Source organism: Pteropus medius, unplaced genomic scaffold (genome assembly GCF_902729225.1).
Source record: "Pteropus medius unplaced genomic scaffold, Ma_sr-lr_union100, whole genome shotgun sequence".
NCBI classification, from domain to species: domain Eukaryota; kingdom Metazoa; phylum Chordata; class Mammalia; order Chiroptera; family Pteropodidae; genus Pteropus; species Pteropus medius.
The window spans coordinates 933,660-946,408 of NW_024341756.1; the positions used below are offsets into that span (position 1 = coordinate 933,660).

At 51.9% G+C, this 12,749-nt stretch overlaps 1 protein-coding gene across 9 annotated transcripts in view; it reads right to left on the minus strand.

Annotated features, from left to right (window-relative positions):
* Nucleotides 1-401: 401 nt before the first annotated feature.
* Nucleotides 402-12,749, minus strand: part of RASGEF1A (RasGEF domain family member 1A) — a 110,717-nt gene continuing 98,369 nt past the window's right edge. For 6 of the 9 annotated variants that reach the window (XM_039852828.1, XM_039852826.1, XM_039852831.1 and 3 more), the window contains 11 exons: nucleotides 11,528-11,650; nucleotides 8,765-8,902; nucleotides 7,615-7,863; nucleotides 6,864-6,938; nucleotides 6,381-6,473; nucleotides 5,814-5,916; nucleotides 5,652-5,731; nucleotides 4,714-4,905; nucleotides 3,011-3,134; nucleotides 2,455-2,527; nucleotides 402-2,210 (listed from right to left, as the gene is read on the minus strand). In XM_039852828.1, the coding sequence (XP_039708762.1) occupies nucleotides 2,186-2,210; nucleotides 2,455-2,527; nucleotides 3,011-3,134; nucleotides 4,714-4,905; nucleotides 5,652-5,731; nucleotides 5,814-5,916; nucleotides 6,381-6,473; nucleotides 6,864-6,938; nucleotides 7,615-7,863; nucleotides 8,765-8,902; nucleotides 11,528-11,650 (1,275 nt within the window). In that variant the 3' untranslated portion in view covers nucleotides 402-2,185. The other 3 variants (XM_039852829.1, XM_039852827.1, XM_039852846.1) reach the window with 3 other exon arrangements.

The window sequence follows — 12,749 nt, forward strand, 5'->3', positions numbered from 1 at the left end:
AGTCCTATCTAGAACTGTGCTTGGCAAAGTGCCCTGCAGAAAAATGCCAGTAGGTGCCCTCCAGCTTCCCCCACCCTGGGAGAGACCCACAGTCCCTATGGACATTGAAGGTTCTGATGAGTCCTACAGTAAAGGAACCTTTACCATCATGTTTGAGTTAGGTTTCCCAAACATACATGACCATGTAATATAAGCACTGACATCTTTTTGGATCTTACTTTGAAATACACTGCCTGTACAACTCTGCCTTGTTTTATATTTATTTGAAAATGCCTTTTGTCAGAATGTGTTGTGTAGGTGAGAGCTCCTTTGAAAGGCCACAGTGGGCCCTGGAAATCTTGTCCTCCGCTAGCAGCAGAGCCGTCCGGCCTCGCTGGCTATGCACAGAAAGCAGGCACGCGAAGGGAGCAATGTGTTCTTTTATTGATGCAAATACATCCAGTCACACCAACACTGACATTCCTGCGTTACAGTACAGCTTTATATTCACAGTTCATCTCAAAATACCAAAACATCACAGGAAATGTATCCAATTGGGAAAATAAAGTGTCAAACGCAGACACTATCAGGTGGGTACTAAAATTGAGGACCCAGTGAAGTGTACGTGATGGGAAAGCTCCTTAATGCACATACAGAAAATGTTCTAATATTGTATTCCAAATATATACTCTCAAGTTTTAAGCCTTTCTTTATCTCAAATACATAAACAAAGTAATATGTACTATCAATAGACAATATGTACTATCTAGAATGTCTGAAAAGTGCAAAAACACTGTGACAATACAGTGTAAATATTCTTGTTCTACCCAGGGCTGAAGATAACATCAGCAGAGGCTCACAGAGCCACCTCCTTCCTAAAGCCTCGCCTTCACATCTCCAGGCTCTTCTGGAGCTGTGGGAATTAGGAACTAACTGGCCCATCCTCACCAGGCCTTCCAACTGCAGACTTCTGCAGAAGACAGGCGTGTGAAGTGAGACAAGGGTAAGTAGTTCCCAATCTGCTTGTGCAAAGCCCCCCGTAAGGGAGATGGAGTCAGTGTGGATGGCCCACCTTCCCCTTTCAAGAGAACAGGGCGGTCACAGCCAGGAAGTCAGAAAATGAGTGTGCTCGAGTTTGGGAGTGGAAAATACCTCCAAACGTCGAGCAGTTATATGTGCATGGGCTCCAGCAGTTACTGGCCTGGCTCATTTTCTGTTTCAGATTCCCTTAGAGAAGCCGCCACCCAGAGGGGAGGAGGTGGCTGTCCACTGGAATACTGGCTTATGAGTTGCTTCTTTTCACTTTGTAGCTGGGTTTCAAAAACAGCTTAAATGTCTCCATTCTCAAGTCTACTTTGTATGTTATTCATTACAGGTAAATGTGTCTTTCAGTCACAGCCTGGAAAACCGACAATTCCACAACTCCTCCCACCTTACATTATTTTAGATATCCTCTTTTCCTAAAATGTAGTTGAAGAAAGACTTGCCAGACATATTCCAACAGAAAATATGCTGTCAGGTGTCCCTCTGCCCCTCCCAACCCCATAAATCCCTGATAAAGTAAAAGGAAAATGTAAACTTTGGAAAGCGCATATTTAAAGGTTCACTTCCAAAAGTACGCAAATAAGACCACCTGGCCTCTCAGGCCTTGTTGGAACCTGGAACCTTAGTGGCCCATGTTTTGAGGGCAGGCTCCTGTAGTTTAGGGCCCAGTTTTCCCAGTGCCTCCCATGGCACTGCTGGGTGCAGGCTAGAGCAGAATGAGAAAGAGCTCCCCAGTACCCTCTAAGGCACTAGCCCCGACATCAGAGACAGAGGGCTAGAAGGGCATCCAAGCAGGCAGGGCTCACATTGGTTTTAGTTGATTTTTATATCTATATATATATTTTTTCCTACAATGTGAATATAATCAAAAGCAGAAAATAAAAATCTACATTTCATTAGAATGAGATGTTATCATGGATGTCATCTCCCATGATACTCTTTCCCTATCCCTCCCCAAACCAGGGCCCTGCCCTGTTATTTAAAATAAACAAAAAACTTTGTGCCAAAGGTTGATACATGAAATAATTACCATTTTATCCCATAAAAGTTATATACAAAATAGACCTCAACCAGTGAGGCCACCACATCTCAACCCATATGAAGATTAAAACACGATTCACGTGTGTGCTTCATCCCGTGTCTGCAGGCGGCATCCACATCTTCAGGCTCTGTTAAGGAGAGTGGTCCTAAAGATGGACAGGGCACAAGGAAATGGTCAGACACCAGCAGGCCCTTCCCCTGAGCAAGCAAAGGGCAGTGGGGACATTCAAACCCCAAGTCCTCAGCCTCCCTCTAACTGGCAGCTGCACCAGGGTTGCCCTTCTCCCCCGGCTGCCTTTCGAAAGGGCAGATATCTCCCCGCAGCCCTCTCCCTTCCTTGCATGGGGCTGGTCTTGGAGGCCTGCAGGACTGTCCCTTTAGTTCTCCTACCTGAGAGTCTTCCAGCTATCCTTTTCCATATGGTTCTCTGGACCTTCACTTTCAAAGGAGGCAATGAAGAGTGCTGAGAGACAGGGAAGACCATCAGAATCCATGTCTACTTGTAGTTAGCCTGCCTATCATGCCAATTATCCCTTTTAAAACTTCACAATAGGGGTGTAGCTAGGCCAAGAAGGAACTCTTGGACCAAGGAGACCGTGACCTCCAGCCTGGGCTTATCCATAGGTCTCTGCGATGTGAGGTTCCAGACCACATCAGGCCTAGGGCTCCCAGCCACTTGCTCGGGGATTCTGAGAAGGTGCCTCGTTCTGCAGCACTGGCCCGACCCTGTTTTGGCTCTCTCAAGTGACCAATGAAGCCTGGTCTCTTCTTGCTTTTATCCTCCTTTATCTGTCATCTGCCCACAACCCACCCTCATGTACTCACCCCTGCCTCCCCTGTGTAGCACAGGGTTAACAATCAGGCCCATCCCCCAGGGTGACCCCAAGAGGGCACATGGGCCCTGGACAAGAGGGAGGGGGCTGCTGCTGTGCAGACGCAGCCTCACCTTCCTCGCTGTAGATGGGTGCCGTGAGCAGGTAACTCTGAATCTTCTTGTCCTTCTCAAAGGGACACTCTACCTGTGTCCATGTCATGAACTCATGGATCAATCTGGAAATCTCCCAAAATTTCTGAAAGGGCAGAAGACAAATTCGATGTTCACTTGTCATCTTAAGCTAGAAGTCTGGTCAGGGGCAGGGGATATAGATTCTGGTCTCAGTCTGCTGCTCACTTCCCTGGTCCTATCAAGATGGGACAGTGGCCCTGCACAGCTGACTTCATAGCCATGGAAGCACTTTATGCAATGTCAGAGCCAGCCTGTATCCCAGAGGACACACTGTCCTGCCCTCTGCCCAGGCATCAGGCTGGCAGCAAGGTCTGTGCCTCCCCTGTGCAGGGACCCCATAGGGCCCCATCTGTGACCCCAGGCTCCAGCAGGCATCCTAGCCAAAACCAGCACAGTACCACCAACCAGAATGTGCCATGATCTCATTTGGGGGCTTCTGTGGGTATCTATAACTGTCTCCCACCCCTTACCTGTATGAGGTGAGCACTGGACAACCTAGCTCCCCATACACCTCTCCAATCACCTTTGTTCTAACCTCCTGCCCTTAGCCAGACAAGACTTCACTTCCACCTGGAATTTTGCTGCCTCTTCCTCCCTGCCTGAGTTCCCTTTGTCTAAAGCCTTAGATTACCAAACCCTCAGTGGTATCCCCTTCTTTGTCTCCCTGGTGAGGTCAGTGCTGGGACCAGGATCCTGGGTAAATATAATATAGGAAGGAGGCAAGAGAAGTAAATGTTAAATCAAGCTATATTTAAGAGACTGCAATGTTCTGATCAACCCTAAGGCCAGACCATGAGGAAAACTACAGAACAAAGGAAGATTTCTCCTGGGATTGCTAACAAACCATTTCCCCACATCAGGAAGAGAAAGCAGAAAAACAAGTCTTTAAGTCACACCCTACACAAAATAAACACAACCATTCATTCCCTACGGCTAAAACCAAAGGCTGAGAATTGCCAGCAGACCTTTCATGCTACATATTCTTACCTTTTCATGCTACATATACTCTTATCCTTTCACACTGTATATCCATACCATTAAAGGAAAATGGGTAAACAAAGTAATTCATAGAAACTCAGAATGATATATATATAGACTGAATTCCCAGAACACTCAGGGTCCCTCTCGCTGTCTTTTTTCAGTTCCTGTCTTTTTCTCTGTCCCTCTCATTGTCTCCAACTCCCTCTCTCTATCATCTCTGGCCCTCTGAGTCTCTCTCAGCCTCTCTTACTCTTTGTCTCTGAGAAGAGACCACTCTGTCTATGGAGCATTACCCCTTCTCTAATAAACTTTCTTTTTAACTCTAACTCTGGTGTGGGCTTGAATTCTTTCCTGTACTCAGTCAAGACCCCTTTCTCTCAGTGCAGGGCCCAGTCCTGCTTCAAATGCAGGTTCCCTGTGGCTCCAAACCCTCTAATCAGACCAGCCACCCAAAAGGACAGGGATAAACTCATACCTGGAGGTCAAATGACCCACTTTGGAACTTTCAGTTCTAAAGACCTTTTTGCTACAGAGCCACACCTTGCCACTCTCTTGACATGGATAGATTCTACCTGCCCTTGGGCAAAGCTGCAAGGGCTGCCTGGCCCTGTGCTAGGACATCCTGGCCCCCTCCCCTTGCACCGCAGTGGGGCTAAGCTCACCTTGAAGTTAATGTGCCCATTGGGCAGGTGGTTGGTGTGGATTTTATGGAGGAAGTAGATGTCCTTAATAAAAAGGTTGAATACAGGGATGACAATCTTCTCTCGGTTGCTGTTGGCCATCTGGGACCTCTGTGTGGCCCCCTGCAGGGCTGTGCGATAGTTGCAGAAGTTGCTTGATGGGTCCATGTGGTGCTGTAGGTAGACAGGAAGGAGGATGGGGACACGTAGGCAGTGCTACCCCTACACCCTTCGTGGAGCAGAGTGAGTAAACAGATGATAGGGAAGGCAGTTCCCTTCTGGGTGCCTCAGACTATCACCAGAAAAGGCCTCCTTTCCAGATGTGAGCACCAGGGAGGGAAGCTCAGAGGTACCTAGCTGAGCACAGGGCCAAAGCCTTCCAGGTTTGAGTCTCAGCACCACTGGGAAAGCCATAGAGGTCTTGCAGCCCTCACACACCTCTTCCCTTTCAAAACTTCCTTTCAAATCCTTCCTTAGCCCCTCTGCTTAGACCGACATCTTCCAAATCTGATCAACTACACAAGACATACATGTTTTCAAAAAATGGATTCTGTGATCAAATGCATCCAGAAAAGGCTGTGAGTGAACTTACCTGTCAGGCTCTGGGTCACCCAGATGATCCAGGACCATGAAAAGTTGGGCCAGGGACAGGCTTGTCTCTGCTTAGTCAGCATCACCCAATGCAGGGCTCATAGGCCCACTTTTGCCAAACTCTTTACTAACTACTCCCCAGAGCTTGCTTTGGGCGATGCTAGATCTGACTAAAGTGAGGGCTGAGGACAGCTCAGGCCACTTGCCTTACCAGGGTGGTCAGGTCAGGCCTGCTCAATACGCTCCAGCACTGTAGGAAAGTCCTGAGCGAGGAACAGAGTGCAATGGGAGGCCCACCCTCTCAACACAGGATGAGGCTGGGTGCCTACCTCCAAGACATCGAACTTGGCTGTCTTGACTTTGGACCATGTTTTCTTCAGCCGCGCCACAGGACTGAGGTTCATGCCAGCTGCAAAGGTCAGCAGGTAAGGTCGGGTGGCGGGGGGAGGCATGCAGAAGCTGGGTGGGGAGCCCCAGGCCCAGACACTCACAGATGATAGCCATCATGGAGTTGAAGTTTCCGATGTTGAAGCACTCCCGGGCCACATCGATGAAGAACTCCAGCATGCGGGTCCGATGCTTTTTCTTCACGACCTGAAGGGGGGCCAGTGGCCTCAGTGTGAGCCCCACAAGGGGTCATCCCCTCTACTACCAATCCCTGAAGGACACCAGGTTGGTATTAGCCCAGGACCCACAGAGCTGCCAGGGAAGGGGGATGCTGGCAGGCTACAGAGGGAGGAAATGCAACTGTGGTATCTCTGATTCTAGGCAGAGGAAGAGGGCAGGTAGAGAGGGCTGAGGGACCCCAAGTGAGCTCACAGACCATGCTGGCCACAAGGTGCACTACATGAATGAGTCTTGGTTGTAATTTAAGGCATCACTGTTGGACATGGGGGCAAGAAGGCACCTCCAAGGCCCTGGCAATGGAGGCTTCCTATCCCTACTTTCAAAGTTTCAACATCTGAGGGAGCAGAAGCATCTGAGGATGCCTCAGGCAGCACCATGGGATTGGCTAGGAGATGGCATCACCCTGCCCATGTCCACTGTGCAGTGCTTACCCGGCACACCTCGGTGGCCACTAGCATGCTGAGACAGTTGAACCAATTGTCGTAGGCCTCCAGGCTGTAGGTTTTGGTCAGGTCCCCTCGGCACTGGGGGGGACACAGCAGGTCACAAGAAGCCCAAGGACCCTGCCAGCGGGTGCTGCCCAGCCCTGTCCCCAGAACTGAGGAGCCAGGGGAGAAAACTGAAAGTTATGTTGGGATAGAGGCAACTAGACAGATCCCCTTGGCTAGCCTGGGTCTCCAAGATGCCCAGGGCTAGATCTGGAGGCCAGGTTGGTTGTCCATGGCCCTGAGAATGCTGGGCCCCCTCCAAGTATGCATCATCTTACATGGCTATCCGCTGACACCCTGGAACAGGCACCAGGAGGCATCAGGAGGCCAGACTCTCCAGAGGTGCTCAGGTGTGCTGGGTCAGGACCCCACCTACCCTGCATGGGGTGTAAGTGCCAAGCCTACCCTCAGGCCACAGCCCCTCACCCTGTGATTGTCTCGAGAGTCCACGTGACTGATGATCTGCATCAGGTCCTCGGAGTGAATGCTGCAAACCCTCTCCTGGGGTGGGATAAGGAAACAGCAGAAGAGGAGTGCTAAGCCTGCTATCCTTGGACAAGCCCCACACTCGGGGTAGAGGGCATGTTCACAGAAGCAGTCAGGACCTGTCTGCACGTGGGCACCATGGCCCCTCCTTGATTAGAGCACCTAGCCAGTGGGCAGGCCCTGCCCAACACACCCACCCCCGCCCCACCCCACCCCACCCCCACCACAAAGAGTCTGGAAGCCCTCCCCGCCACACACACACACACACACACACACACACACACTTAGAGAGGAGAGGACAGGGCTGAAAGGAGGTGAGGTGGAAGCCTCAGGGTGTGCAGGGGACCTTCTCAGCCCAGGGCACAGGCAGGACGAGGTGACAGAGTTGGCTAACTGACTCTCACCATTGAAGCCCCTCACTTCCTTCCTGGGGCTACTTTGGTTCTCATGGTCCCAGCCCCTTCCATGAACACAGGGCTGCGGTGAACCTAGGGAACCAGGCACCAGGCACAGAGAAACCTGCTGCTCAAGTAGACACACACCAGCCAGAGACAGTGGTCAGGGCTAGCAAGTAGACTTCACCTAATACCCTAGTCGGCTCAGCCAGGGAGGCCCTGCAGCACTATGTTGAGAAAGAGGCCAGGGGTCCAGTGGCCCTAGGTGAGCATGAGTAATGTAACCCCAGCCGTACCCTGGGCAGGCAAACTGTAGCACTGACCAGCTCGATATGAGTCAGCTGCTGGGCCAGCACCAGGGGGTCACAGCACATGCCCAGGATATCCTTCTGAGTGGCTGGTGGCTTGGCCTTGAGGACAGGCCCTTTGTCCAGAGCTGGCGAGCGGAGCTTCTCCCGAAGCTCCTGAAGCTGGCTCCGGGCAGCCAGGGATAGCAGCAGGCTCTGCATCATTTGGGTGATGGCCTTCTTCACTGTGCCATTCTCCTGTAGGGGTGAGGGAGGGATGAAGTTGCCAGTGCAGGCTAGTGGCAAGACTACCACCTCCGTGGAGACACCCATCTCATCTCCAGGGCCATGCCTGACTTTGAGGGCATATGCCCTACCCAAACCTGCCATTAGCACTTGGACCTAACACAATGGAGTATAGTGTGGGCTCCTCTGAGGCCTGCTAAAGAGGGTGGCTTAGTGGGCTGTCCTATGAAGAAGGAATCTGAGAACCAGAGCAGGGCCAGAGCTAGGCTTCTGGATCTGAAAAGTGTGACTTTACTGGAGGCAGAGGCGGCAGCTAAGCTACTTCTTAGGGCCATCCTACAGCAAGAGAAGCCCATAATAGGGATGAAGGCATCCCGAAGGGATTCCTCTGGGGCCAGGAGCCTTCATTCCCTGGGTGCGGGCAGCCCTGGCCCCTCTCAAAGCTCTCCCTGGGCTTTCTAAGCCCTCTGGCCAGATAGGAGCTGCTGAGCACATGGAGCACTTCCATTACTGAGGCACAGCCAGCCCAGGCTCCCTCTTGGCTCTCCAGGTTCCCAATTCCATTGAAGGCCAAGAACAGACCGGGAACCAAACAGCTTCTTACCTCTCTCACTAGATGCCCCCACTTCACCTATCCAAGGTCCAGAAGAGGGTGGGGCCTGGGATCATTCCACATTCTCAGGGTGAGATCTAGCCCTACTGCTCAAGGTTTCCTGCATGCAGATGGTGCCAAGGGCCAGTCTGGCCTATTACTTGCCAAGGTAGGGGAGATAGCCAAATGGAGCCACCCAGCAGTCTTCATGGAGGAGTGATAGAGAAGAGGACCACATACAGAGCTGTCCCTAAGGACCCCACCCCCTGTGTGAGTAGACCCCCCCTCACACACATATCAAGAGTTGAGGGAGGACCCTACCTCCTCACACTGTGTGAGCCGGTAGGTGATAGCCTTCAGTTCAGCCATGGCCTTCTCATCCTGGAAGTCGTAGGGGAAGGCCTCTGTCCACTCCTTTAGCAGCTGTACAATCTTAGCAGAGAAGGATTTCAGCTTGGCCTAGGGTGGCAGGGCACAGAGTGAAGCCTGACCCACCAGAGTGAGTAACGGGATGACAAATGGTATACCAACCCTCCAGCACCTATGCCCTGACTCTGTGCTGGAGCAGGGCTGATGGGCGGGGACAACCCCTAAACAGTCCACCTTCAGTTTTGTCATACCTGCTCTCTTTCATATTCCCCCTGTAGACCCTGAGAAAGAAGATACTTACCAAGAAGGACTCCTGGTGGCTAACTGGGTTCAAATTTTAAAAAGACAGACTTGCAGCCTTTTCTAAACAGAGGCCCCTTGCAAAAGCCACACGTCAGGGAGAAGTCTGCATTGAACTACCTGCCTGTCCTGTGTTCCTGCCAGCAGAGCCAACCCTTGGAAAGGAGTGTCTGCATTGTACTTCAACCAATAAGATTGGCACTTTCCCCTCCAATCAGAGCTGTGTCACTATATCCTCATTAGCATCTTTACCCACCAGCCAGAACAGCTCCATTCCGACCAATCAGGACAGTGCTTTTTGGACCACTCAAACTTCGAGGTTTTGCATGAGGACAAACCGATCCGGAACCAGGAGCAGAACTTCTGTCCATATATAAGTCAGCTCCCCTTGTGCTTGGAGAGTGCACTTTCTCTTTTCACCGAAAACTAAAGACTGGGTTTCTCCTGCTGTGGTTGAAAGACCTAAGACTTCTCACAAGAGCAGGTGGCATGGAGCAGAGTTGTGTAGTCAGAGAAGAACCTCACCCCGGGGCTGCTTTGTCCCAGGGCTGCCTCACAGCTGTGCTGTTTCATAAATGAGCTGTAACACTGCCGAGCTGTTCTCACAGCCATGCCATTTCATAATTGAGCATTTGCACTAAATAAAGTTCCTTTTTCACTGCACCCCAAATTGGGAGTTCTTGTTGGTATAAAATTGGCGCCAACTTAAGGATTGACACCCTTAAGTCAGCTCTTTTTCACTTAAATAAATTCATTTTCAAAAACCTTGCCCCAACACTACCATGGCATAGAAAACTAGTTTCATTTGCTGTAATTAGAAGTTATTGATAAAATAAAACAAGTGAAAACCAAGAAAATTCATTAGTAATAAAGGAGAGGCTCTTGCCTGTCCCCTTTCTATTAAAGCAGGTTGGCAAGTGCTGGGAAGGGGCACAGACCCGTGGAGATGCCTTCCTCCCCACTTTGTGTCATTAAAGGTGGTCCTGGCACTCTTGCTGTAGTTCCAGGCTTACACACATGCACAGTCCAGGAGGAGAGAGGAGGAAATGCCAGAGCATCCCCCCAAATGCCCACACGAACCTTGCCCCCTCACCCCCTGCCACCTGCGCCTCCTGCGCCCCCACTGCTCCTCCTTTCCCTACCCTGCTCACCTGTCCATGCTTGCCCACCCTGGACCATCTCACCCACTGGGTGGCCATGACTGCTTTCAAAGCCAAGCTCCTGGAGGAACCATCCCTCAGTCCTGCATCTTCCTGCGCCCCTCTTTTGCCTCCAACCGACCTGACTCAAGTTGTCCCATGCCCCTAGCCGGTCCTTTAGTGATGGCTTCCCATATCTGGCAGAGCCTCTCTCAGATGGCCCTGCATTCCTGCAGCCACTGCTTCTGGCCAGAATCCAGTGCATGGGCAACCCAGAAGGCTTTGCTGACCTTCCCTCAGATGCCTACAACACCCACATGCAGCATGAACCAGAGCCTTGTGTTCCTTCCTCAGTGGCCCAGCTGTGCATGTCACCATGGACACAGGCTAGCAGGCTCACTCCAGGCTGCTACTGTCCCCATGCTGACCTTCAGCCCCCCCACTCACCCCACTCTGATTTATTTCCACTTGCCCCTCCAGAGTCTTTCCAGATTGTAGTCAGTGCCTGTTGCATCCCTGCCCTGTGGCACCCTGGGAAAGCCCCTCTGGAGAGGAGACTCTGAGCAGACATGGCATTCACAGGCCTTTGCTGCAAACCTTCAGGGCCCAGCCTCACAGAAGGAAAGTGGAGGGGAAGGTCATCAGTAAATGGGGACAGGCCATGCTCTGCTACAGCCCGAACTAGGCTCTGCCAGCTCTTTGACAGCATGCCCACCACCCTTTCTTCTCTACCAGACCCTTGGCTTCTAAAACCTCACCCCAAGTCCCTGCCCCAGGGCCTCAGGGTAGAGCTGTGGTTTCTTGACCATCCTAACTGCCCAAAGCCTGGCTCAAACAGAAGAGACAACAGTGGCAAACAGCCCTGTCTGAGTTACTGAAAGCTCTAATGAACAGGTGCCAGCCTGAGAGTGCTGCCACCTGACCCACTTAGAGGAGGCAGTGACTCATGCCCCATTGGCTTCTTTTCCACCAGCTACAGCCAGGCCTCTATTTTGGGGTTCTTGGCACTGACCAGGAAAGCTGGTGGAGCTGTCCACTGGGGCCCTTCCTTGGGAGGGGGTGTAAGTGCCCACCAACAGCAGTTACTTTCAGCATCATGGGAGGGGAGCCATACCCCAGATGTGCCAGGAGGGCAGAGACCAGCAGACCTACCGCCATCAGGAAGGGCCCCAGGCCAGGCTCAGCTAGACACTGTCCTATCTGCTTATTCTGAGCAGAAACGGGATGGGTAGCCAGAGGCATGGAGACAGGCACCATCTGATCAGCATGCATGTACCTTCTCAGACCCGGCCTCCAGCTGCTGCCTCTGCTCCAGGCAGATCTGCCCCACACGGGCCAGCAGGTCATGAGGTGGGATGAAGACCCGAGAGCTCAAGAGAAATGTGAAGATGTATGTCTTCTGAAGAAAAGAAAAAAAGAAGAAAAGGAACAGAGGGCAAAGCATGAGTCAGGCCTGGCGTGGCCCCCAGGTACACTCACAGCCTGCTGCTACACGTCACCCTACTGCCTTCCAACCCCAACATCACCATGCAGTAGTCATGGTTTTTGCATGGTTTACTACACCATGAATGCCCTTCTTCTCTCTCACTGTCACCTGAATCCTGCCCAACTTGCAAGGCACAGATCAACCCCACGTCGCAGTGGCTCACAGAGGCCTCCTAGATGAGCTCAGCTTCCAGCAGTCTTGCTTTGCTGGGCTTCTCCCCACTCTCTGTCCTACCCTGCAATGGGCACTAACCCATCCTTGTATGTTTGGCAGGAAGCTCCGGGCCTGTATGAGCCTGGTGCTCAGACCATGATGCTCCCTGGGCCAAGCTCCAAGCATCTTTCATCTCCAGATCCTCACCAGCTTATCTATGGGGCAGGGCTAGGCCTTCTTGGACCCTGTACCAGCATCAGGGACTATTGCTAGCCCCTGTACAATCACTAACCAGCTGAGGGCTTTGTCCCCACCTGCCTCGCCAGGGCCCCTGTCCCACATCCATCGACTCTCATCACTGGGCTTTGTGCTGAAGGCATGGAGGGCTCCTCATGAACTGAGCTGAACGATGGCAGGGAGAAGCCCCAGACAGGTCCTGAGAGGGTTTATGGGGTGGGAAGAGGAAGAGTAGACAGAGCCCAGGAAGGACGGAGGAGTCCTGATATGTTGGGTGGGCCAGGAAGTCCCAGAAGCTTAGTTGACCCTCCAGCATCATCACATAAAAGCTGGAGGGCAGAGAGGAGCAATTCCTCCCCCACTGTCCCTCAGTGGTGTCTCACTCATGGAGGCCAGGGAGCCCAGCTCTGTACTGGGGATGGAGTGGGCACTGTGAGGGCCTGTGAAGCTCTGCTCTCGAAAGGACCTAGAGCCACTACTGCAGAAGAGAAGCCACATATGACAAGAGAACTCTTTTTCTCTGTTCCAAAAATGTGCTCGTGTCTTCTTGAGGTGAAGAGGGGGCATCTGGATTGTAGGTGAAGGCTAGCTGTGCTCGTGTGGGCATGATTTGTCCTAGGCT